At 39.2% G+C, this 27,097-nt stretch overlaps 1 protein-coding gene across 5 annotated transcripts in view; it reads left to right on the plus strand.

The window, feature by feature from the left end:
• Positions 1-27,097, plus strand: part of PAK3 (p21 (RAC1) activated kinase 3) — a 127,949-nt gene that overhangs the window by 26,975 nt on the left and 73,877 nt on the right. For all 5 annotated transcript variants that reach the window (XM_055565778.1, XM_055565780.1, XM_055565779.1 and 2 more), the window contains one exon: positions 22,598-22,698. In XM_055565778.1, coding sequence (XP_055421753.1) covers positions 22,598-22,698 — 101 coding nt within the window. The remainder of the gene's footprint in view (positions 1-22,597; positions 22,699-27,097) is intronic.

Genomic DNA, 27,097 nt, shown 5'->3' on the forward strand with positions numbered 1-27,097 from the left:
AGTAAGCCACGGGAAATCATAGCTAGAAGACTGTTTTACAAATATGAATAGTGCCTTTCTTTCTGATAAAACTTAAAGGAGAATTCATAGTAATCCTTTCTTAACTACAAGTTGTCCTTATTAGGAATTTGAGTATTGGTGGATTTACTTCTGTATACCATTTTGACAACCATGAAAATGTTGAATTGAGCATATGGAAGTCAGTCCAAGTGCCATGTTATTGTCTGTCTGACTATATCACAAGGTGTGAAGAAATTTCTGAGTCATTTGTTTCCTCTACCATTCTTCTGCCAGTCATCCCCTACACAATCAGCCTATTTTACACTAAGTATCACAACAGTATATTATCATTTATCCTTGGTCCTCAAATATCATATGCTGACACTTTGTGACATTGGGGAATATAAAATCCCTCATAAGTAGTTGTCAGGTTGCATTAATTAGCATAAAGCCTAAACATAGCTTCTATAAATGTGACTATTGTGGCAGAAGAGGGTGAAACCAGGTACAAGGACTCCAGCATCAGAGAAAGTCGCTAAAGGGCAAGAAGAGTAATATCTCTTGAAGAGAAAAGGGACACTCTTAAGCTTCTTAAAGGTAAAACATAGCTTTATAGGTAGCTTATATTGTATTAATGAATTTCCATAAGGAAAGCTGAAACTCTTATTGAGGCCAATATCACCTCCTGTATACCTATGGCATGTAATAAATGCTCTATCCCTCGTGACCCAAGGATGGAAAAGACAGAAATGTTGTTAAACCTCTGGATTGAAAACAAACAAAGGAATAAGAAAACACTTCCCTGGTGGCTCAGATGGTCAAGACTCTCCCTGCCAATGCAGGAGACCCAGGTTTGATCCCTGAGTCAGGAAGATCCTCTGGAGAAGGGAATGGCTAACCACTCCAGTATTCTTGCCTGGAGAATTCCATAGACAGAGGAGCCTGGAAGACTACAGTCATACATGACTGAGTGACTAACACTTTCACTTTTCCATGCAAGGGATCTCCCATCACGTGAGAGGAATTTTTGAAGACATGTTTTCAGACACCAAAGTGGATCCCGAAAAAAAAGAACTGCCTAGAGCAATGGATGGTTTGAGAAATGCATGGTGCACCTGGAAATGCATGCACGACATGGAAACTGAATCTTAGGTGACAGTGGTGCCAAAGAAAGAACCACTAGATCCTGCAGCTCCCGCGGTGTGTCTTCCACAACTGTAGAAAGCAACTGAAGAGGAGAGTCATGTGCGTGCACAAATCTTTGGTGCTGTTGAGACCACCATGCTTTGGAAGCCCTTAAACAATCCTGTTTGCCCTTCTGAAGAGCATGAGCCAACTGATGCTGACATGAGGCCAGCCAAAACAGAGAGGCTGGTGTTTCTGTTTTGTGCCAATACTTCAGGTGACCTCACAGTGAAACCATTACTGGTCTGCAGAAAACTAGGCCCATATCCTCTCAGAGGAAACAACTAAGCTAAGTTTCCAATATACCAGCATGCAAATAGAAAAGCCTGATGACTCCTTCTCTCCTTAAGAGATGGGTTTAACAGTGCTTTCTTGCAGAAGCTCAAGACTACTAAAAATAAATCTTGAATTCAATGTCGTATTGATTCCTGCTTGTCCTTTTGGTTCCTCAGATGCATTGGCAAATGTGCATCCTCATTTTAACGTTGTCTTTATAACCAGTGGCATGATTCAGGTCCTGGAGCCCTTAGACAGTGTTTTGTCTGACCTTTAAGAAGACTTATGCCAAGCTAATGTATAACTTTGTTGTTCAGGATCTTACAAAGGCACCTCTGTCTAAAGATCCTAGTGCATGGAATTCCTACACCATCACTCATGCTGTATTCTTCATAAAAGAGGCATTAGATAGTTTAACATTAATGTGCCATAGGAGACTACTGGGCATATACCCAGAGAAAACAATAATTGAAAAAGACACATGTACCCCAGTGTTCATAGCAGCACTATTTACAACAGCTAGAACATGGAAGCAACCTAGGTGTCCATCAACAAATGAATGGATCAAGAAGATGTGGTACATATACACAATGGAAGATTGCTCGGCCATAAAAAAGAACAGATTTTAGTTCTAGTGAGATGGATGAACCTAGAACCTGTTATTCAGAGTGAAGTAAGTCAGAAAGAGAAAAACAAATATCATATGTTAATGCATATATATGAAATCTAGAAAAATGGTATTGATGAACCTATTGACAAGGAATGGAGATGTAGACATAGAGAATGGACTTGTGGACACAGTAGGGAAAGGAAAGAGTGGGGCAAATGGAGAAAGTAGCATCAACATATATACATTATCATGTGTAAAATAGATAGCTGGTGAGAAGTTGCTGTATAACACAGGGAGCCCAGCCTAGGCTCCAAGCAGCAGCCCAGCCCTGCTCTGTGATCACCTGGAGGGGTGAAGTAAGAATAAGTATGTATTCTTCATAAAAGAGGCATTAGATAAGTTTAACATTAATGTTAAACTAATTTCCCCCATTAATGTTGGGGGAAGGGGAGAGATGCTCAAGAGGGAGGTGATATATGGCTGATTTGCATTGTTGTACAGCAGAAACCAGCACAACATTGTAAAGCAATTTTCTAATTAAAAAATAAATTAAAAAATATGACATGGGAGAAAGTTGGACTAGAGATAGAGAAGTGTCTTTCAGTGATTTCTCCTAAAGACCTTAAGAATATTGGAACAAGAAGAAGCTGTGGGTGAGGATGAACATTTGGCACAGGAGCAGTCGTTGGCTCAAGTTGAGTCTGAACCTATTGATGCTGATTTAAGTGATGTGCTGGGCTAGAGGATGACTCAGGAAGCTCACAGGACCCCAGAGGTGATTATCGTAAGTGACAATGAAGATAATTAGGAGGCTATAGTACTGGAGACAAATACAATTTTAAGCAACAGGAGAAAAATTTTTAGAACAAGATTAAAACCTCCCTCAATAAAGTAATGAAAAAAAATGTGTGCCTTTACATATCAAAGCTTACCTGTTCAGAGCTTGAGTGATTTAGCTGAATTCTTTAAGAGGTGCTATGATGCCTTCAAAAGAAAATCACTTTGGACAGAAACCATCTTCAGCAGAGCTTAAATCATCAGGTGGTACCATTTAATATGATTGCTGGACAGCTGATAAACTGCCTTTGTACAAGTCTTGAGTGATTTAATTGAATTTATGAAGAGGTGGAGTCTTTTTTTACAACACCATGTTCAGAAGAAAGCAACCTCAGAAGAGCCTAAATCATTAAGTAGTGTCATTTAAATATCTGTGCCAGACAGCAAATAAGCTGCCTTCAGACAAACTTCATTGCAGCATTATTTACAACAGCCAGAATGTGGAAGCAACCTAGATGTCCATCGATGAATGGATAAAGAATATGTGGTACGTTTACACAGTGGAATATTACTTGGCCATAAAAAAAGAATGAATTTTAGTTCTTTTGAGCTAAAGATTTGCACTCTATGCAGATGTGCTATGGTGTCTTCAGAAAAAGACTTGAGAAGACAGAAAGCATCTTGAAGAGCCAAAGTTGTTAAGTCATTTCACTGAAATTCACTTGCTTGTTAGGGCTAAAGCCCCAATCAAGTTGTTTTAATCTCAGGATCAGACTTAGATGCAGACTCTGGAGCACGAAGATCCATGATTTGAACTAACAGTCCACCTCTGTTTGTTGCTTCACCATCACTCCAAATTTCCATTGCCATGAGTGGGTACATCCTTATCACCTCTGGAAACCATTTCAGGCTCTAAATGGAAACTATACAAGCCTATCACTTTTAACTAATTCAAGCTATGTCAATTCTCATTATTCTGTTTATGTAATGTACTGTTATTATTTTGTTTTACTGCATAAAAAATATTTATGAGGACTTTGAAAAGTTCACATGTGACCTCAGTTCCCCTGCCATTCTTTTTTTAATCACAGAAAATTATAATTTCCTCAGTGAAACTCTCCTGTCTAGGTGAGGGTCATTGAGGAACTTGACCCTCATAGGTAAGGAGGGGTTGCTGTTTATGTGTTTCTGCCTGTGAGTGATGACTTGGGTTATACCACAGTCAGTCTCCAATGAATGGAAAGAGCACTGTACTTGGGTTCTGGAGACTTAGGGTCAAGGCCAGCTCTGCCACTGATTATTGTGACTTTGGGCTCATCACTTAGTTTTTTTGATCCTCAGTTTCATCACCTGTTAAATGAAGATAACAAGACATGGCCACCTAGCAAAATATTTTTGATAATCAAATGTAATTCTCAATATCAGAGTGCTATTAAAAGTCAAATTTTAAAGTGCTAAGTAATTGTAAGGTGTTATTATATCTGTATCATTCTGAAACTTTACAAACAACTAAAAAACTAGGTTTTAGAATTCTTGTTTCTTTTTTTAAGTAACTTTGTCCATAACTAGAATTTATATGTCAGTTAATAGGAAATTTTTTTTAAGTTAAAATCAACCCAAAATTTCACAAGCCAAAGATAACTAACTGGGTTGGTATTTTTCCTCCCAGTTCTTCTCATCATATGGAAATGGTCCTCATTAATAAAAACTTGGAAAATAAAGACAAACATATAGAAAAGATAAAAACCACTCATATCCACAAATCTCAGAAACAATACTAACATTTAGTGGCTTGCTTTCCATACTTTTTAATGGCTATATATATATATATATGTAATTTTTATATAGTTAAAATCATAATATATAGTTTTACAACAGCTTTTTCACTCAACATTTTATCATGAACATTTTCCCCTATGTTTAAAAAAAATGTCATAAATACAGTTTTTGATGGTGTAGAATATCTCATCATATAGTAGCATCATGGTTTATTTAACCATTTATTTTGTTGGTTATTTGGGATCCTATCCAAATTTTTGTCACAAATAATGTCACATTGTCTATTTCTTGAGTTAAATGAAAATACTTGCTTTGGTGACAGCAGAGGTTTCTGTTTGTTTGTTTGTTTTAAGGAATCTCTTTTGTTGCTACATTTCATTGACCGAATGGAACTTCAAAAGACAGGTAGAAGAAAAACAAGCAGTAAATATAATTTCCAGGTTGAGGACCTGTCTTTGTTGGAGGCCTTCCAAGAGCTGAATCTTGGTTTTAGAGCAAAGTAAGAGGGACAGTTGGCCACCGTATTATGATGCTTCACCATAGAAAAGTTTTCAGAATTTAGACCAGGAAAAGGATATCCTGAACACAAGGTTCATTTTTCTTTTATAGACCCTGTGAAGTGTGAGACTGATTAGGTTTCTCTTTTGTTGGCTGCTTGAAAACTTAGTGCCAAATGTGTGGCCCATGCCTGGCACCTGTAATGGGCCTCTATGGTGTGTATGCACTTGGTATAGCTTTCCTCCAGGCTCAATTTTATGAGCTTATCTTTGTTTTGTTTTCCTTTCACTTGATTGACTTTGAATTTCTGCTGCTATCATACTGTATTTTGTGTATTCTTTTTTGGGGGTTTCAAAATTTATTGTACATCAGAGTCACCCTGGAGAGCTTGTTCAGACACAGCCTGCTGCCACCTCTCAAGAGTTTCATGTTTATTTGATCTGGCTTGAGGCCCAAGAATTTGGATTTCTAACAAGCTTCCAGGTGATGTAGATATTGCCAGTCCAGGGGCCACACTTGGAGACCCACTACTCCAGGCGTGAATTCCTTGAAATCAGGAAACAAAGGAAGACCTCTTTGCTTTCATTTCCCTCTACCTAAAATATCTTTGGCTGGTTTCTCAAATGGATAAAAAAAACTATTCAGATTTGACTGAAAAAGGAAAGATAAAACTAAGAATTTTGTTGGGAGGAGCCTTAAAATCTGTAACAATTGTGCCTTTTCTTTCCAGGGGCTTAGCATCCAGGTAACAACAAGGGCCACTCCAGTTTCTAAGTGAAAGTAGCCAGGGGCACTTTTCCTTGTTACCTTTCTTTTTAAAAAAATTTTTTTAAAATTTTAATTGGAGGCTAATTACTTTGCAATATTGCGGTGGTTTTTGCCATACATTCACATGAATCAGCCATGGGTGTACATGTGTTCTCCATCCTGACCCCACCCTCCCACGTCCCTCCCCATCCCATCCCTTTCTTGTAAATCACCTTATATCCATTATGGAACATGGTGGGGAATAAATACGTGGATGAATAAATCCATAAAAAATACATGAATAAATAAAACAATAAGGCAAAGGCAATGAGACAAGTGAATCACCCAGGATTCTGAAAATGGCATAGTTCCTCTTAAAGGAAGAACATGTGGGAAAGAGGCAGGTGAGGCTACCTTCGGAAGGGACATGTCCTGTGTGACATCTGTGTCATCTGAAGCGTGCTTATGCGTCTCATGTCTTGTGCTGCACTAGAGCTTTAGGTGTCTTTCAGGGGGTATGCAATGCTGTGTGAAGAGCTGTGTCTTTAGGGAGCACAGTTCATGTGCATTTTGTTTGTGAGAAATCCAGAGATTTGGGAGCTGGTGAGCCCTGCAGATGGAAGTAAAGGCCACTACTTCCTGGAAGCAGACAAGGAGATAGTTGGATAAAGCAAATCAGGACAAATAGAAAGTGATCTATGATTGACTTGTTAGTTCCTAATGTCAAGCCTGTGCCAGGCACATTACATGTATTGAGTCTTTCGGTTCTAATAACTACTCTGTATTAACCCCCTTTTACAGGTGAGGCCATTTAAGCTCAAAGCATTTAAGTAGACAGCCTAGGCTCACACAGCAGATGCCAGAAGCCAGAAATCTCCTGGGTCTTTCTGACTCCAAACCTTCTGCTTGTGCTACTCTATCACACTGTCCTTTTTATTGCCACTCAGAAGGAAAGAAAACTTTTTTTCATGTTTTTTGTTACTGTTTAACATTAAAGAAGATTCAGTTATCCTTTATGGTCTTGTTATTCACATGTTTTGGTCAATAGACATTATTAACTTTAATTGCTCACAATAAAAAATTCTTAGTGTGCTAACTAGGCTGAACAGTATGCCATCTTTCTTCAGTGATGCTGAAGACCCTTTGGGATTTTGCAGTAGCTCAAGGTTATTTTCTTTGCATTAACAATGAGTGGGAGTCTCAATTAACTTAATTAAGGATTTTCTTAGCAGAAAGCCAGATGTCAGAGACGACTACATCCTGGATAGTGTTTATAATACCTCTTGGTTCTTCAAATGTAGACCATACAGCTCAGCGAAGAGTACTCTTTGGAGGTCATTGCTCTGCCCTTTGGGGAGTCTGAAGGACATAGCACCTTGCTTGTCCTCCAGGGCCAGTGCTCTGCCCCAGGGCAAGAGCCTCCTATATTACCCCCTTTACTCATAGAAGTCCACTGTGTTTGAAATGGGAAAATGTTGGGGTAAGGATGCACTCTGTACTAGGTCCTTTGCTTCTATTTCAAGGCCAGTAAACAGGGAAGTTGAGCACAAATATGGTATCCCACTAGAGACAGCAGACAAATGCAAAAAAAAAAAAAAAGTATGGAATGTGGGATTGGAAGATAAGTAGAAAAAAGGAAAGAAGCAATGGGGAGAAATTAAGAGAGGAATGAGGGGGAGAATTATGAGAGTTATGAGAATTATGAGGAATTAAGAGAGTGTACGAGGGGGAGATTAAGAGATGCAGAAGATATAGGAAATGGAGGAGAAGAGAGGAAGGCAGAAGAGAGATACATCAAACATTAACATGAAGGGTTGCAAGGAGACTAAAATTGACACCAGCTAAGGGATATGAAGTTGTTTTCCTCCTTAAAACAAATGAGGCCTCCCCGACTCCTTCAAACTTATTTGTGCCCTATATAATTATCCATGTGAATGGAAGTGTATGGTTGAGGGCATTGCCTCATATTTCCTTTTAGTTTTCCAACATTTTCCATTGAAATTGTTGCACGTGTGAATTGGGTATAAATGAGAATGAAACTAGTGTGTGTTGCCTTGGAAGAAGATGGGTAAGAGTCAGGTTCCTGATAATTTGCCAGAATGATCACTTTTGCTGCAAGCTTTTGAAGATGATACCACTGAAGTTGACGGCTGTCTGTATGTGAGTGGGTGGTCACTAGAAGGGCTCACATGGGACCATCATTTCCTTTTCCCTATCATCCTCATGGAACATGCCACTTTTGAATTGGGCTTATAGCTACTCTTGCAGAATCAGGTACCACTTTGAGTTTTTATCTATGCATTAAAGGCTGCCGATTTATAGAGAACATATATTGTTTTTCATAGACACTGAAGAGCTGACAAGGGGAAATGGACTTACTGTTCCACCAGAGGGAATGCAACTAGCCATAAAGAAATTCCAGATATGCCGATTAAGTATTATCAATTACTAAGGTTGAAATTTTCTAGGTTCTTTATTGGAGGATGGAGTCTAATGGCTTTAGCACATTCTACTTGAAGACAGGAGAATGAACCTTCCCCTATGGGCCTTCCCAGCTATATACATCTGGGGTTTGCTAATATAACAAAAGACATAAGAGCAGTGACTGTTTATGATAGCCCAGTTTAATCTCCTTTCTTGGTAGTTATGTTTGAAAGGTCATCATTCAGTAGATGGGAAGTGCTGGGTTTAGATGGTGACATGATTCCTTAATTCTCCAGCAAAAACAGTCACCCTGTTAATATGTATGTATATTCCTAGTGAGATGATGTCTTTTGGATGGCAGTTGTAGAGTTATAGTATTTGGTGAACTTTCATATCAATCACCTCCTTCAAACCTCCTGTGATGAAGGCAAGGTTTATCCATTTTACAAAGGAAGGCAGAAGTTTAGAGAGGTTAATTGACTTTCACAAAGCTTCCCCACTACTAGTTACAAAGTGAGGCTGGCCTAGAATTTAGATCCCCGACTCCTGGTTCAGTGATTGACTATGATACTGCTTGTCATAAAAAGAGAGTCACCTAATGTGTTTTAAAAATAGGTTTGGGGCCAGTTAAATATCAAAAATGGAATTTTTATGGAAGCAAGTAAAACCTAAGAGCATCTAATCTATTTTTTCACTCAACAGTTACAACAGTAGTCATGCCTTTTTACAAGTTACTCCTCCTGAGGGCATAACTTGCTAGCAGAAGGAAACAGCCTTTGTTTAAAAAAAGGACATTGTTAATTATTTTTCCTTGATTCCTGTGTTATATTTTTCCATCCTTTAACTCTCTATTACAAAAATATCTGATATTTTATAATTAAAATATTAAAGAACTATATAGAGTCGCCTGTCCTTCCTCCCTTTAGATTCATTCATAATCCAATGTTTAAGGGTTTGGGCCCTTTCCCTCACTTACTAAACATTAGTTTCCTTTTCTGCTCAATCAGTGTGTATTTTGCCCAGGATGCTAGGTTTAAGCCAGAAATATATCTGTTATGTAGAACCTCTTTTTAAATCGTTTACCCACCTTGCTTTAAATACTTAGAGCAAAGAATTCAATCTATTTTTATGCCTAATTTTCCATTGTAGTTACCACATAGTACTTTCAGGTATTTCCAATGGGAAAAATAAATTTGAAGACCCACAAAATGTCATTCTTTCTACCAAAAATAAGTAAATAAATAAATAAATAAAGGAAAACTAGATAACTGGTTTCTCTCCTGTGTAAGGGAAAATGTGCATTTCATGAATCCAGGAGGTGAGACATTCCTGTGGGTCCCCTCTCATAATATGTTCTCCAACAGGATGTTTGTTTATAGAGCAGAACTGCCAAAAACTAGAACCGTCTTTGCATAAATCAGTCCCTCTGGAACTATTGTCCTCACAATGAGCACTCACTTCCTTTTTTTTAACTTTTTACTTTATATTGGAGTGTAGCTGATTAACAATGTTGAAACTATCACAACATTGTTATTTGAGCACTCGCCTCTTCGAAACCACCTGCAAGGCTGCTCTGTTGCTTTAGAAAGAATTGTTCTGGGATACTTAGTCTTATCCAAGAATAAGGCTGCAAAAGTTTTCCCTTGGGAGAGAGGGAGGTTTATGGCTTGGGGTGCTCAGTGACCCACAAAACAGGGGATGGAGCAAAATGGCATTTTTTTTAAATCAAAGCACCAACTGCAGTACTTAATTTACTTTCCTGGTAGTTAAGCAGACACTAAGGCATTCTAATTCTTGAAAGACCACAAGGGTATCGTTTTATACATGATTTTTGTGAGCCATTGACTAGCAGCCTCTTAGTGAAATAGAGAAAATGATCAAACCACTAAAAGTGTCTCTCATCCAACTAAGGAGTGACCAAGTCACTAAGGATTGTCTCTTAGGAAAAGTAAAGGTTGTCACCCATAGGAGATGGGTGGCCCTTTGAAAATATTTCTCTATCCTTCTAACATGGCATTCCTAGAGCAAAGCTCAGAAATGTTGAAGTGAAAAACAAGCATTTTAATATGATGCATCTCTAACCCAGCCACCTGTACTACCCCTGCCAGAAATGACCTCTCTGTCCACACAAGTTATTTGGCTTCAGGAACACACAACACTGAGTACAGATTGCTCCTAGGTGGGGGGAGCAGAAGAGGGCTTCTAGTGTCAAGCTAGGGGTTGTAGGACAAGCGACCCTCCTAGGAGGGCTGCAAATCCAGTACAAGCCTCCTAGTGAAATATGTTATTAGACCTCCTTTGTCTCAAATGAGCTTAATGGAAGATCACGTGATAGAGATCTGTGTGCAACCAGCCAATTAAATCTGAGCTGCATGCTGATTTTGAGCCCGGAGCTAGTTTATTAGCTACCTCAGTTTAAAAATGAGATAGAACAGAATTGGATGTCAATATAGGCTTACCTGGAGCATCTTTTGCAGTTTACTTACATATTTTACTCAGGAAAGATTGGTGTCTGTTTTTTATGTGTCTCTCTCTGTGCTGAGGGTCGTGGGGGGATCCTACCTGTAAGACAAGGTTCTCTGTCCTCAGGTCATTTTCGATTTAGGTGCAGAAATCAGACACACACACACACACACACACACACACACACACACACGCAGTTTATGTAGAAAATGCCCAGCAGGTGATCTCCAAGGCAATAGATGCAGTGGCAGATGGATCTTCCGATTCCATCCCCACCATTCATTTTCTTCCTCAGCCTGTGTGAAAGAACAGCCATTTTGAAGCCTGCCCCCATCATCCCATGTGTACTGAGTAGTACAAAGCTACCTGGTTTGTCTTACAGTAGACACCTTTTTCATCATCACATCCATCTGCTCAAAAGCCGTTCCAAGCACACTCTTTATGACTGTCCAATTTCTTCTTTCTTCCTGATTTTTAAGACTATATCTGATCCATTTACTCTTCTTTCTTCTCAGTTCTTCGTCAGTGTGCTATAGATATTCCAGTGTCTAAGCTCTGCTTCTCCTATTTTTCCTACTTGAGATGCCTTACCTTTCCTGCCTACCCCTTCTTTAAGACCTATCTCTCAAACTCGCCTTCCTCTCCAGCAAGCCCTCACTCTCCACCACAGAGTTCTCTGATCTTTTTTTCTTTGGACATACAACAGGCTTTATACTCTGTTCTTCCCAACTTAGCACCAAATTTTCTTTAGTCTGGTACTATCGGTCTCTGTTTCTTTTTTTTTTAATTAATTTATTTTTTTAATTGAAGGATGATTGCTTTACAGAAATTTTGTTGTCTTCTGTCAAACTGTTTCATGTTTGCTAAGCTTATTTCCCCAATGAGATCACACATTTAGAACATTCCTTAGGTTCCCAATGAGTCACCCAGTACAATCTGTCACTGCACTGATCCACAATTCCAAGTCTACTGGTTAATTGACCCATGACTGGTTCCAAGGAAAGGGGGCCGGGACCATAGCAAGCATTGTTCCTCAGAGGCAAGGTTGTGAAATGCTTGCTGTTTAGAACTAGTCAGCCTGTGTGGTTTTCCCCCCCTTTGGAAAAATTGTTTCTGCATTTAAAAAATGTTTTATATAATATTTTGTTTTTTTATCTTTCTGTATTATTATGGCTTTCAATGTCACTTTTTTCTTATGCCATACATTGTAATTTTGCATGCTTTCCATTGCTTTTCTAAAAATAATGACTGTTCTATGCTTTTAGGCCAAATTTATAAGGAAAGTGTTTCTCTGTGTCTGTCCTCTGTTATTCCTTTTCTTTTCCTTCATGCTCTGCTTTGAAGGAGCTAGATAGTGTTCTAAAAAATAATTCTGCATGTGACCATGATATCCAATGAGAAGGTCCAAAACAACTTCCAGGAATTTTAGGGGAAGATGACAAATGGAACTCCTACAGCAAAGACGACTCGGGTGACAGTTTTATAAAATGCTTTCTGAAGGCAAGCATAGCACTGCCCTGGGATTTTGTCCAGGGGAGTATTTGTTTCTTTGCTGTACCTTGAACCCAGCACAACTGAGTTACCAATATATGCTTTTGACCCTAAAGTGGCACCTGGCAAGAGGTGTGCCTGAATGAGCACAGGGTCATCCCCCGTGTTGGGGAAAACAGCAACACTGCCATCACCACCCAGTGCAGCTCTAAAACATACCTTCCCACCCCTCCAGCCTTCTTGGGGAAACTGGATAAGCGTCTCCTCATCCATGAACACATAATGGCAAATAGGTGTGACCTGTCCCCATATATTGGGTCTCATTTCATATAATGAAGGTCATTCATTCATCCATTCATTTTTTCATTTGCTTATTCATTAAATATTTAGTGAATCAGGCACCAGGCGTTGGGGTATGTTGAGATACAGAGGTGAGTAGGTGCCAGTTCCTGCCTTGAAGGAACTGATGGCCTAGTGAGGGACACAGACAAGTCAGTTAGTGAGTAGAGTTTAGCATGGTAAGTGCAATAGAGAAGTAAGCACTGAGGAGGGGTGTCTATTGAAAACTGAGGGAAGGAGCAGTTAGGGGAGGCTTCCTGGAGGAGGGGACCACTCAACTGAGGTGAGTCTTAAATAAGGAATAGAGCCAGCTATGTAAGAGTTGGGTGGGATTTAAGATACAAGGAACAGAATTATGAAGGCAGTAAGCATGACATAATATTAGTTGAGGTTCTATGACTATAACTACGGGTAGTTCAGCATAACTAGTGCATAGAGTGCTAAGGGGAAGGGTGGGAGATGGAGCTGTGAAGGTAATTGGGGATTGGGTTCCAGAGGGTTTATATATGTCATACTAAGGTCTTTGGATATGATTCTGAAGGCAGTGGGCCAACACTGAAGCAGGGAAATAATATCAGATTTGTGTTTCAAAGTATCACTGTAGCCACAGGAGAAGAATGAATGTGGATGGTGCAGGGGATGGGGGCATCATGAAAGAAGACAAGTCAGGCTGTGGGAATCACACAGGTGTGAAATCACAGAGGCCTAACCTAAGGGCCAGTATTGTAAGAATAAAAGAGAGCAATGCAGAGAGAACATTTAGGAGGAAGAGTTAATAGAACTAGGTAACTAATCAGGCTTTCCAGGTGGTTCAGTGGTAAAGAATCTGCCTGCCAATGCAGGAGATACAAGAGATGCAGATTTGATCCTTGGGTCAAGAAGATCCCCTGGAGGAGGGCACAGCAACCCATTCCAGTATTCTTGCCTGGAGAATGCCATGGACAGAGAGGAGCCTGGTGGGCTACAATCCATGAGGTCACAGAGAGTCGGACGTGACTGGCTGAGCATGCATAGAATGCAGGTGACTAATCAGATGGTGACAGGAGAAGCTAAAGAGAGTGAGGTAGGGAAAACAAGAGGAACTGTAGTTTCTTCTTGTAGATGGGGAAAGGCAGTTGAGAATTTGTTTTCTTTTGAAAATATTTCAAGTGAGGGGGTTGTGAGGCAGCCAAATAAAGGTGTTCAATAGGCGGTTAACTCCATGGGGTCAGAGGAGATCCACGTGGGGAGTCTCGAAAGTAGACAGTAATTGAAACCACACAAGTAGATGAAGTAACCTAAGGGAAAAGTGTGTTGATGATAAGAGATGAGGACTTAGGACAGCTCCTGGGGACTACTAGTTAGAGTCTACAGACGACCCAGAAATGTACGAATAGACTCTAGGAAAGAATTGTGTGAAAGATGGTGGGGAGACGTTAGTTTCATGAAGATCATAGTCCGCATGTCAGTTTTGACTGTGAAGTCAGTGGCTGTGAGGACTGAAAAATGACCATCTCAGGGAGAAGATCAGTTTGGGACCTCAGATTCATTTCAGTGGTTTGAAGAGTGAGGGTTAAGGAAGTCTAGATTGCCTTTTCAAGAAGTTGAAGCTAGAGAAGGAATGGTTGGGAGATTATAGCAACTGAAGAAAGCTATGTGGTAGCAGGGAGTTTTAATTTTTAAGGACAAAAGAAATCTCAGCATGTACTTTTAAAGCCAGATAGGAAGTGTCAGTAGAGAGGGAGAGACTGAAGATGTAGAAGAAATAAGAAATAATAAATGGAGTGAGACACTGCCCCCCCTCCTCCATGGAGAAATGAGAGGGACAGGAACAGTGGAGCACCAGTGAGGGTATAAACCTCAGGTAGAAGGATAGGACAGTGTTCCAGTAAGATGTGAAGGGAGATGTTACTAATGGAGATACATTCCTAGGAGTGGGACAGGAAGTGAAGTCAAAGGAGTTCTAAACTCATGCCCTCTGTTTTCTTCAGTGAAGTAGAAGGAATTTCTTATGCTGAAAGTAGAGGAGAGAATGAAGCAGAAGTTTGAGTGAAGTGGTGAAATTCTAGAGTATTCCCTAAGAGGAGTTGGAAAGGAAGTTGGCCAGGGCCAAGAAGGGTGTTGCAAGCGCCACTGATGACCCAGCTCTGGTCCATGACCTTTATAGTAAGCACCAGTCTACATGGTTGTGATTTTTCCCCCCAACAACTTTACCAGCCTCGGTATGGAAATGGAGGTTTCATGGCTAGATTCTATCAGGGTAAGGTTTTGTTGGAGAGTTGAAAGAGGAGGTCAAAGTAGCATAGTTTCCAGGGCAGTGGGTTAAGGGCAGTTTAAATGATGTACTGTAGAGTCCAGGCCAGGAAGAAGCTGAGAAGTTGGCTAAAAATGGAAGGATCCAGGGATTGGAGGTTTTGTTGAAATCAAAGAATAAGTAAAATACGAGTAATGACATGAAAGAGTGAGAAAGCTGGGCCCAGAGAATAAGATAACAGAGTTATCTGAGAGAATATTACAGAGAAAGGGTCATTCTGGATCATGAAAAGGCCTGACAGCTGTGATTCTCCACTCTGCACATCATCTGTGGTGCTTCAAAGCATCATTTGCCCAGGCCTCCCTTTCAGAAATTCTGATAGGGTAGGTTCTGAGTGGGCCCAAGATATTTGGATTTTTGTGAAACTCTACAGGTTATTCTGATGAGCAGCCCTGGTTAAGAACCACTCGTGTAATGGTGGCCATGGGAATGGATTGAAGGAGTGGAAAGGAGATGAAGTTCATTAAAGCTGAGGGGCCTCAAGGACTTAAAAGGTGAGGGTGTGTGTGACAGAGGTGCCCATTTGTATATTATGTTTAACAGCAAGATGGCAGCACTGAGTGTTGGAAAGAATATTGGGAGCCAAAGTCAATGATAAAGGGGACTTGGCCAGGAGAACTAAATGGCAGTGACCTCAAAGGAGGGGGCTTTGTAGACAAGTGCAGAATTGCTTATCTCAAACAATTTGGAATAAAAATGAGGCAACTCTGCCCTTCTCCATTGCCCTAGGCCTAAAGACATGGAATGGGGAAGAATGACCAGCATCCATCAAGGATTATCTGAGAAAGTGATACCTTCGTTGGATAGCAGGGTTTAAAATGATTTTTCTCAACCCCAGCTGCTTAAGGAAATACTGGAGGGCCTTTAAAAATCAACGATTCTGGGGACAACCCCAGAGTAAATCTGAATCTCTAGCAGTAGGGCTCTGAAATCTCTCTCTACCGCCCCTCCAACTCTCTCTCTCTCTCACTCACTCACTCTGACTTTTTTGAAGTTTCCCACACAAAAGTGATGCATAGTGAGGTTTGAGAACCTAAGGCAGGAAGTAAACAGTGCCTTTAATGAAGAGGTTGGAGTGAAGGTGTAGAGGGATTTTAATGGAGTAAGCCCTAGTCACTAGAGGAAATGCAAAACATTGGAGTGAAGAATATAGGAGATGACAGATGATTTCTCCTTTAAAGTGTAGGGGGATGGAGAAAGATGTCAAGATGAAAGACTCTGGAGAGACTAGCTGACCCCTGGAGTTACAGCCAGAACCCATACACATGCAGAAGGTCCCAGTACTAAATACCATTTGTAATTTGTGGTCTAGTCACCAATTTGTGACCTTTGTTCTAGGTTCTGATAGAATATGGTTGATAGTCTTACAAAGTGGTGCTTCTTCTTTGTGCTTCTGCTCTCTGCAAATATCAATCCAGAGCTGAACAGACTGTGTCTCATGAGCCCAGGATTCAGGTTAGGCTGAGTCTTAATGTAAACAACCAATTCTCTGAGAATTTTCTAGAGGAGATACAGACATTTTTAGTATTCCTTAAAATAAAAAGAAAGAAAAAATTTCTTACTTAGGATCCAGTCATTGAACATTTGCTGAAGATTAGGCTCAAATCTATTGATTTTTTTAATGCTACTGGATAATAAATGTGAAAGTTACTCAGTCATGTCCGACTTTTTGCGACCCCATGGACTGTAGCCCACCAGGCTCCTCTGTCCATGGGGATTCTCCAGGCAAGAATACTGAAGTGGGTTGCCATTTCCCTCTCCAGAGGATGTTCCCAACCCAGGGATTGAACCTGGGTTTCCTGCATTGCAGACGGATTATTTTACCTTCTGAGGCATCAGGAAAGCCTGGATAATAAACAGTGCAACTATTAAGAGCTTAGGTTCTGTGGACACAGCTGGGACCTGGATTCAAATCCTGGCTCTGTCAGCTTTTGAATCCTGCATATGTGGTTTAACTTCACTGAGTCTCACTTTCTTCATCTGTACAACAATGTGTGTGTGGGTGTGCATGCTCACTAAGTCATATCCAACTCTTTGTGACCCCATGGACTATAGCCCGCCAGGCTCCTCTGTCTATGGAATTTTCCAGGCAAGAATACTGGAGTGGGTTGCCATTTACTTCTCCAGGGGATCTTCCCAACCCAGGGATTGAACCTGCCTCTCTCGTGTCTCCTGCATTGGCAGGCGGATTCTTTACCAGCTGAACAGCTCTGCCTTATAAAATTGTGGTTGAAATTAAATGAGATAACCCTAGAAACACTCTGCATGTGGTAAATATTCTCTAAATGCTAGTGACTACATGTGCAGACGTAAGCTGTGTGCTAGGAAATGTGAGAATGAGTAAGATACAGTCTCTGCTGTCAAGTGTCTCAAATTTTAGCTACAGAGATAGGTATGTAAAGAAAAAATGAAAATGCAGTGTTAATCAGGGCCAAGCTCAGAGTATACACTGGGTCACTCTATGGGAGCAGGAAGAGAAGGGAATTTAACTTTGTCTGCAGAAGGAAGACAGGAAAAGTCTTGCCAAAGGAGAGAGAATGTAAGAGTGAGTCTTCAAGAGAAAAGATTAATGGGAATTGTCCACACAAAGCAGAGGCGTGTGGTAAGAAGTCAGGCTTTCCAGGCCTCAGCCTAGCACGTATAAAAGCTTGGCAGTAAGAGAGAAGCTGGCAGTTGAGGGAGTATGAAATGGATAAGGAACAGTGGGGGCCACAGCAAGAATAGACAGTGGAGAGGTAAGCTGGGGGCAGATCATGCAGGCCCTTGGCTCACATGCTAGGGTGCGTGATCTTTGAATATCTGGATAATGCAGGGTCTTAAAGGCAGGAATGTGGTCAGATACGTATATTCCAAAAGGTTATTCTGGCCACAGAGTAATGAATCACAGAGGGCAAAATTGGAGATTATAAGACCTGGTGAAAAATGCTGGTGCCTTGGACTAAGATGATGATGATTTGTGGAGATGAAAGAACGAAGATGGATCCAAAATGAGTTAGAACGTGATGACTGATTAAGATTGAATTAATGAAGGAGTCAAAGAAGCTCCCAAATTTAGGATTGGGCAGTTGGGCCAGTATTGGAATACCCAATAGCCAGAGTAAGCATGTGTCTAAGACCCAGCAAATTAGGGCACCCAAAATGTGAAAACAGTTTGGTTTGGGATATACAGTAGTTAGACAAGTTAATCATCATAGGAGCATCAGAACTTTTGTGGCTTCCTTACCTTTTTAATGAAGTAGGATTGTTTTTATTTGAAAGAGAGAGTCATAATCTTTTCATTGCTTAGAGTCTCCTAAAGAGGAGGAGTCCAAAGCCTTAATCCTTCTCTGATCTGGGCAGTGAGTGGTTATCATTTCACTGAGAACATGGACACTGAAGGAGGAGCAGTTTGGATGTCCTGCCTCTGTTATAATTAGTGCTACATGATGAGAATGGCATAATTAGGCTGGTAAGGGACTGGCAATCAGGTGGCCTTAGGGAGACACCATTAAGCTGATTCTCGTCATTCAGCGTAAGTAGTGGAACTTTCCTTGTAGCTCAATCAGTAAAGAATCTGCCTGCAGTGCAGGAGACATGAGTTCGATATCTGGGTTGGGAAGATCCCCTGGAGAAGGAAATGGCAACCCACTCAAGTATCCTTGCCTGGAAAATCTCATGGACAGAGGAGCCATGTGGGCTGCAGTCCATGGGGTCGCAAAGAGTCGGGCGCGACTGAGCAACTAACATTTATTTACATCTCAGTCAACATGCTTCAGTTGTGCTGCCGTTGCTAATGGAGAAATAGGGAGAGGCTGTTTGCTGGCAAGAGAGATCATGAATACAAGTTGATATCATGATTAAAGATATAGCCTAAGCTAGGGGTTCTTAACCTGGATCCTAGGGAAATATTGAGCCTCTGAAGTTATATTCAGAAGTGTGTATATGTGTGTATAATCCAGTTTTGTAGACAGAAGTACCACGGCTTTCTTTAGATATTTCATAGTGGTCTTTGATACCAGAATGGTCACCAACCACCAGTAGATTTACTGTGATGTAAATACAGCTGCTTCTTCAGAGTTTCTCACTTGGGATTCTTCCAAGGCTCTTGAAGGAGTCCTACCATTTTTGTATTGTTTTTACTTAAAGGGAATATTCCTCTCAAATCACATAAAGTCTTTGTACCCACAAAATCTATATCTACCCCTGCCAACCACAGATTAGGAAACTACCCAACATGAGTTAGTATCTGGGAGTGAATGCCATCCAAGAGAAATGAATGCCAAAGACTGTGCTAGGAAAGGAAAGGCAGAATAAGAAATGCCCATCAAACAAAGAATGATTACTTAGGGAGGAGGAGGATCAGACCACATTGTCAAGGAAACAGAAAGAGAGGTGGTTAGCCATGTTCAACATGAATGGGAGATCAGGAAAGAGGAAAATAAGAAAATGATTACAGGAGTAGCCGGGTGATCAGTGGTGATCAGTGGACTGGCTAGAACAGAAAGCTGAGTGTTTTGTTTGCCTTTCTGGACAAGTAAAAGTGGTAGTTGAACAATTATAAGTGGTAGTTATGGTCTATAAACATGCAAGGGAAGTAGAAGTACCTACAGAAAATGCTAATCTTCATTGTTCAGTTAAAATGATAGTCAATAAAATAGATTCACTGTAAATGTGGAATCTATACCGATTTGAATTTAGATGGCACATATATACTTTTCAAAATGAGTCCTAAATGTGTTCTATGGCCAGGCAAAAACTTGGAGTGACCCTTGTCCCCCTCACCCACTCCCCCCGACCACCTCAACCTTTCTTTCCTAATCTTGTATCTTAATCCTCTTACTTCTTGAATTTCCATATTTGTATCCCATATCTCTGACCTCTGGCTGGAGAAAGGGAGCAGTGAGAGAGTCAAAAGAGAAAAGAAGCCATAAGAGTGACCATTGGATATGAAATGTTTTGAATTTAAAATTTATCCTGGGAAACCCACAGAACCAGTAATCCATTATGGTTAATTGAATGTTGTCTAAAATTCAGGGCAAGGAAACATCTATTTGAACCAGAATGTTCTAAATTTACCACCCTGGCAGGTCTAAAGTTGATTGGTTTCAATTGGGCAAAACTGGTTCATGCTGACTTACCCAGTATTAGGAGGTTATTACTTTTTTGACTGTGAAATGCAGCCATAGCAGAGATTTGTACTCAAATTTGCTGATATATAAATGCCATCTTACAGTGTTTCCACAATAACTTCCTCCTGGGATCGTTTTGATATAGACTAATTTCATTACAGTTCCCAAATTTATTTCTTCAGTGATTATTCCTTTAAAGTTTTTTGACTTATTAACTATTGAACTATTTATTCATAATTGTGTCACTATGAAAAATCTGTTACTTGAGGACAATAATTTTGAACAGTTAGAACTGGACATGGAACAACAGACTGGTTCCAAATAGGAAAAGGAGTTCGTCAAGGCTGTATACTGTCACCCTGTTTATTTAATTTATATGCAGAGTACATCATGAGAAATGCTGGACTGGAAGAAACACAAGCTGGAATCAAGATTGCCGGGAGAAATATCAATAACCTCAGATATGCAGATGACACCACCCTGATGGCAGAAAGTGAAGAGGAACTAAAAAGCCTCTTGATGAAAGTGAAAGTGGAGAGTGAAAAAGTGGGCTTAAAGCTCAACATTCAGAAAACGAAGATCATGGCATCCCGTCCCATCACTTCATGGGAAATAGATGGGGAAACAGTGGAAACAGTGTCAGACTTTATTTTTCTGGGCTCCAAAATCACTGCAGATGGTGACTACAGCCATGAAATTAAAAGACAGTTACTCCTTGGAAGGAAAGTTATGACCAACCTAGATAGCATATTCAAAAGCAGAGACATTACTTTGCCAACAAAGATCTGTCTAGTCAAGGCTATGGTTTTTCCTGTGGTCATGTATGGATGTGAGAGTTGGACTGTGAAGAAGGCTGAGCACCGAAGAATTGATGCTTTTGAACTGTGGTGTTGGAGAAGACTCTTGAGAGTCCCTTGGACTGCAAGGAGATCCAACCAGTCCATTCTGAAGGAGATCAGCCCTGGGATTTCTTTGGAAGGAATGATGCTAAAGCTGAAACTCCAGTACTTTGGCCCCCTCATGCAAAGAGTTGACTCATTGGAAAAGACTCTGATGCTGGGAGGGATTGGGGGCAGGAGGAGAAGGGGACGACAGAGGATGAGATGGCTGGATGGCATCACTGACTCGATGGACGTGAGTCTGAGTGAACTCCGGGAGTTGGTGATGGACAGGGAGGCCTGGCGTGCTGCGATTCATGGGGTCGCAAAGAGTCGGACACGACTGAGTGACTGATCTGATCTGATGACAAAATTTATAAGGACATGGAAAAATAGCTACAAAATATTGGAATTGGTTTGAGGTTTCTAGTTCAGTTCAGTTGCTCAGTCGTCGCTTTTTCAGTGATTCAACGGATGTTGGCAATTTGATCTCTGGTTCCTCTGCCTTTTCTAAAACCAGCTTGAACATCTGGAAGTTCACGGTTCATGTATTGCTGAAGCCTGGCTTGGAGAATTTGAGCATTACTTTGCTAGTGTGTGAGATGAGTACAATTGTGTGGTAGTTTGAACATTCTTTGGCATTGCCTTTCTTTGGGATTGGAATGAAAACTGATCTTTTCCAGTCCTGTGGCCACTGTTGAGTTTTCCAAATTTGCTAGTATATTGAGTGCAGCACTTTCACAGCATCATCTTTTAGGATTTGAAACAGCTCAGCTGGAATTCCATTGCTTCCACTAGCTTTGTTCATAGTGATGCTTCCTAAGGCCCACTTGACTTCTCATTCCAGGATGTCTGGCTCTAGGTTACTGATCACACCATCATGTTTATCTGGGTCATGAAGGTCTTTTTTGTATAGTTCTTCTGTGTATTCTTGCCACCTCTTCTTAATATCTTATGCTTCTGTCAGGTCCATACCATTTCTGTCCTTTATTGTGTCCATCTTTGCATGAAATTTTGTTTCTAGGAATGACCTGAAATTAATTCAGTAAAAAGCAGCAATTTGTTCTTTTTTTTTGTTTTTGTTTTTGTTTTTTTTTTTTACTAGCAATGTTCTGGGTAAGATATGATTTAAAACATTTTTAATGATAAAGAGAAATTTGCAACATTATTGATTTGCAATAATATTCTCACTGACAGAAGACTAAGCATCTGTTAAGATATGTTTTGTAATGTAAACATGTAAATTTTAAAAGTTCTAGTTACTTGATATTTAGCTACGGTTTAACACAGAAACACTTATAGATAAACACATATAGATAGTTTAAGCACTTTTCTATTCGTTCTTGCTAATAGTAAAGGTTAGCTTTACTTGAGTCTAATGAATTTCTTCTTTAGTAGGTGATATTTGATTCAGCAAAGCCAGTTAAATACAATCTACCTAGATACCTGTTGATTATATCATTAGACTGGTAAAAGATATAAATCAGTTTGACTACAAGTTTTGTTTGAATTGGATTTGGAAATTTGTAAATTATTTGGACCTGACATTTTGTCCAACTCTCAGCCACTTACTTATATAAAATTATAAATTCTGGAGTTAAGTATTGTTATAATTGCATTGGTCTCAATTGTCATTCAGCTTTGTAATTATTTTGATGAACCTAACTGTACAACTTATGGCTGCCAAAACTTTATCCCAAGTAAATATATGTTAACATTTTGCCTTTAGCCAATAAGAAGAAAGAGAAAGAGCGCCCAGAGATCTCTCTTCCTTCAGACTTTGAACATACGATTCATGTGGGGTTTGATGCAGTCACCGGGGAATTCACTGTAAGTAAGCTTCTTATTTTGTTTTGTAAGGCATGAAAAAATTCCTTTGTGAAAATCGGTTTCAAAGAAGAATTGCCACGTCCCAAAATATCAGACTTGATGTTTTTGGTGATTTCAAGGAAGATGGACTTTGCCTAGTCTATCACAGGTGGAACTAGAGAGTGGCTTTAGAATTGGCAAAATTATTTTGTTCATCATGACAAAAATGTCTAATTGTGGTTAGCCTTCAACTTGATTGAAAATGCTAATTTGCTATGGCACAGGAAGCATAGTCTAGATAGACTCAACTTGACATTGTTCTTTATCACTGAATCAGAGAACCATTGACTCAACTTGGCCAATGAAGACAGTCTATCTGAATAATTCAGGCTTTACATTGGATCCTGGATTACCTAGATAAATTAACCACACTAACCAAAAATCTCTGTAAAATTGACCTTTTTTTCCCTTTGATTTCAAGAACATAGCTTACTTTTAGGCTTATATACAGGTATATTTTATAGACATTCAAAACAACAAACCTCATGTTTCAGGAAGAAATATTGATGGGTGTATTGTGTGCTTTAGTGGTTATATACTTACTTTATATTTGTATATATATAATATTTGTATATATAATAAATACCAATAAGAATTTCCCAGAAGGCTATAGCTACAGATCCAGTCTTTCTTTGGATATTGGTAGTGCCCAAATGGCACATAATCTCAGATCTATGATATTTTATGCCTGTTTTTTTTTTTTAAAGATCTAGCATTTTTCTTTTAGATGGATGAAGGAAAAGATATGGGTAGAAATATGTCCTCAGGAAGATCAAGTACTTTTTCATACTAGTAAGGACCTCAGTCAAAATGTGCATTTTGAGATAATGAGTAATTTTGAACACATTCTGGAAAAAAAATCTTTGGTAGAACCATCTTCATTGATTCTTGGCTTCTTAGAAATTTAGACATTAAATAAGTAAATTTCCTATTTCATAACATGATGGTTAGTGAGTAGACTTTGTCATAAGATTAAATTTTTGAAAAGAAGGAACAAATTAATTTGATTTAGAGAATCAAACCATGTTTCTAAATTAACAGACAAGTTATCTTTTTTTTCTTATATATTTTTTTAATTTTATTTTATTTTTAAACTTTACATAATTATATTAGTTTTGCCAAATATCAAAATGAATCCGCCACAGGTATACATGTGTTGCCCATCCTGAACCCTCCTCCCTCCTCCCTCCCCATACCATCCCTCTGGGTCGTCCCAGTGCACTAGCCCCAAGCAAAAGCTGTGTGAGAATGAAATGGAAATTGATTAAACATCTTAGTCTTGTAAAATGATATAAACTTATTGTATGTTCTCAGTAGCAAGTAGAAGAGAACGTTAAGAAGTACTGACATTAATAAAGTTGAGATAATGGTTTAACCAATTTCATCATTGAAATCAGAGACATTATTTAAATGGCTTTGAATTTGAGCCCAGTCTCTGTTGTTTGCCATATTTGAGAATATTCTGTTAGCTACACTTAGAAAATATAACCTCACTGTCACTGCTACCACCATTATCACCACCACCAAAACCAACAAATCTTTATATATTGTTATTTTGAATAATCTGAACAAGTTTAGATTTTTAAAAAATCATAAAGAGATGATGCTTTTTTTCTGACGTTTGAAACAGTAAAAGCACTTAATCATTATAAGTTTTCTCTTAAAACACTTCACTTATTTAAGAGCTCTCTTCCCCAGTTTTGACCTTTTTGTTTTCTATGTGCTTTTCTTCTGTTTTATTGTCTTATTTCATATTTCTCTTTTCTTTTATTCTTCCTTTTTGTTTTTGGATGTGAAAAATTTCCCCTCCACTATTCTTATGTGATATAATCTGGTTCCTTTCCAATTTTTAAATATTTTTCCACTTTTTCCTACTTGTCTGACATCTTATGATACAATTTTTTTTAATTTATTATTATTATTATTTTTTACTTTACAATATTGTTTTAGTTTTGCCATATATCAACATGATACAATTTTTCTATCTTTTCTTTCCTTTGTTCTTTATGGGTTTTGAATGGAAATGAAAGAAAGTGAATCACCAGCATTTTGCTGACTGTAGATCAGTCATTTTCACTTTGCTATCAATTAGAACCCAAAAAACCAATCAGAGCTGTGTGGGGTAGCAATATGTGATGCATAGTCTTTCCAATCATGAAAAACATCTCAATGCAACTGAACCAAACCAAACAATAACTTTTCCCCTCTTCTCAAAAATCTAATATTGAAATAAAGTGTTTGATGCAGTTGTTAGAAATCCACTGAATATGGATAAGACACAGGCTAAATTTGGAAATCTGATGTACTTTATTGTCATCATGATAATCTTTTATAACTATCTGACCCCACATTATTTTTTTTAAATACCAAATTCTTTTTTTTTACCATCTTAACCTGTGATTTATATTTACTGACTTTAACAATACCAAACGATAATAAGCTTTTAAAAGTCATTTTATTGGTAGAATTTAGAATTAAGTCTTAATTGCCCCCATACCACTAATTGATTATGTGTATGTGCGTGTGCATGTGGAGGGGGAGGGACATATAACTAAATTTTCCCACTGCAGTTGTTGAGGTTGAATTTTGAGCAATTGGTTGAACTATCTAGTCCAGTTGTGTCCCAAGGGCCTGTTACTTAGACTATGTGGACACTGATTTGGTGTATTGCTTGGTGCTTATCCTTTGACTAATCGGCCCATAAAACCTTGTACACTTGATCATATGCTTGGACCCTGAGGTTAAAATTAGGTTGGGAGGTGAGATTTGGGGTATGAAACTATTACAAGTCCTTACCCTTTATCTTGCCATTTTTGTCCCAAATACTTCAGAACTCCCCCTTCCAGACCTCTAGACCTGTGACGGTCGCTTCAAGTCAATCAGAGGGAAAAATGGTATGAGTGATATAAATAATCATTTCTTCTGATAAGATAAATGCTTGGCCTGTTGTATCATGCTGCCATTCTCCTGGGCTACACTGGATAATCCCCAGCTTGATGTATATCTAGTTGTTATTACCTACATGGTCAGGCCTTGACATGTGATCCTGCTTCTGATGCTCACACATCTAGGTCTTCATGAGCTATCTAACTTCTGGGGTTTGTACCTCAATTTGGAGTAATGAGATGGCTTTCCGTTTACATCCCTTTGTGGCATACATTCAGATTTAAGTGTTAGGTCTCATTGATGAGCTGGTTTATCTCAACTTAAAAAAGGAAAAAAGACGTTATGTCAGCAGCATAGTCACATGGTAAGTATAGTTGTCTGGAGGATCTTTTGCAGTTGACAGCAGTTATTCCTGCTGTCTAGTGATCATATGACTATTATCACAAAAGTTTAGAAGTGCCATGAGAATGTATAGTAACTGCAAATATTCTAATGATTATGGTAATGATCATGCCAGTGATGTCTGCTCTAGTGGTTATGTGCAATGCATACCTGGTTTTGTAACACTTAATAACTCCTTTGGCCATTACAGTATTAACCAAATGCTATTAATTGCACTTAGAATCAGAACTGGGATCATGCATGGGCTCCTGAGTTCAAACTTTTGGCTTAAAGCTTTAGCATCAAATTGCGTGATGAATGCATGTAAAAGTGTCCTTTTCACTGTGCTTGGAGTAACCCCAAATGCCAGGAATCAAAGACCTGTATCCCAAATCAAACCAGTTGGGTCAAAGCATGTTTCTGTAGTGTTGTAAATAATATCTTTATTTAGACAAAGTTGTTACCTTATATCTGATCTTATTATGTGGGAAATGGGACTTTGGAACAGCAACATTAAAATGGAGATTGTTCATAATATGGTTTGAAATGAAATGGTTTCCCTTCCCTGGTCTAAATGACTCAGAAATTCAAACATAGAGTCTGGCTGTGTGGGAAATCCTTAATCTAGTTTTTTCTAAGCCAGCCATGACTTTAGCTCCAAAATACAGAAAAATCACTTTAATGAGGTCAAGGTTAAATTCAGCATCACAATATAACTCTTCTTTGAATTTTAGCCATACAGACACTTCCCATGTGAAACTGAAAACGGTTCACCAGAATTGGGAACTGAAATTTGTAAGTTCATCACATGGCCACTGGCTACCTGTGATCACCCAGTTGTAAAAGACGACTTACAAATTATTGTTGAAGCTTTTCATGATGCCATCCTTCTTTCCTCCAAATTCATGTTTCTGCCTTTTAGTAATTTCTCTAGCCATGTAATGGTAACTCTTACAATTGCTTATTTATGGAGGAAGCATCTGGCCAAAACTGGAATTATTGCATCCAAACTTTGGAACATTGTCGTTTTCTCTGTTTTCTGGAATCTGTTGTCCTGTAGGCTGCCCTGGCCCTGATGTAGTCAATGCCTCCC

The sequence above is a fragment of the Bubalus kerabau genome, chromosome X (genome assembly GCF_029407905.1).
Source record: "Bubalus kerabau isolate K-KA32 ecotype Philippines breed swamp buffalo chromosome X, PCC_UOA_SB_1v2, whole genome shotgun sequence".
NCBI classification, from domain to species: domain Eukaryota; kingdom Metazoa; phylum Chordata; class Mammalia; order Artiodactyla; family Bovidae; genus Bubalus; species Bubalus kerabau.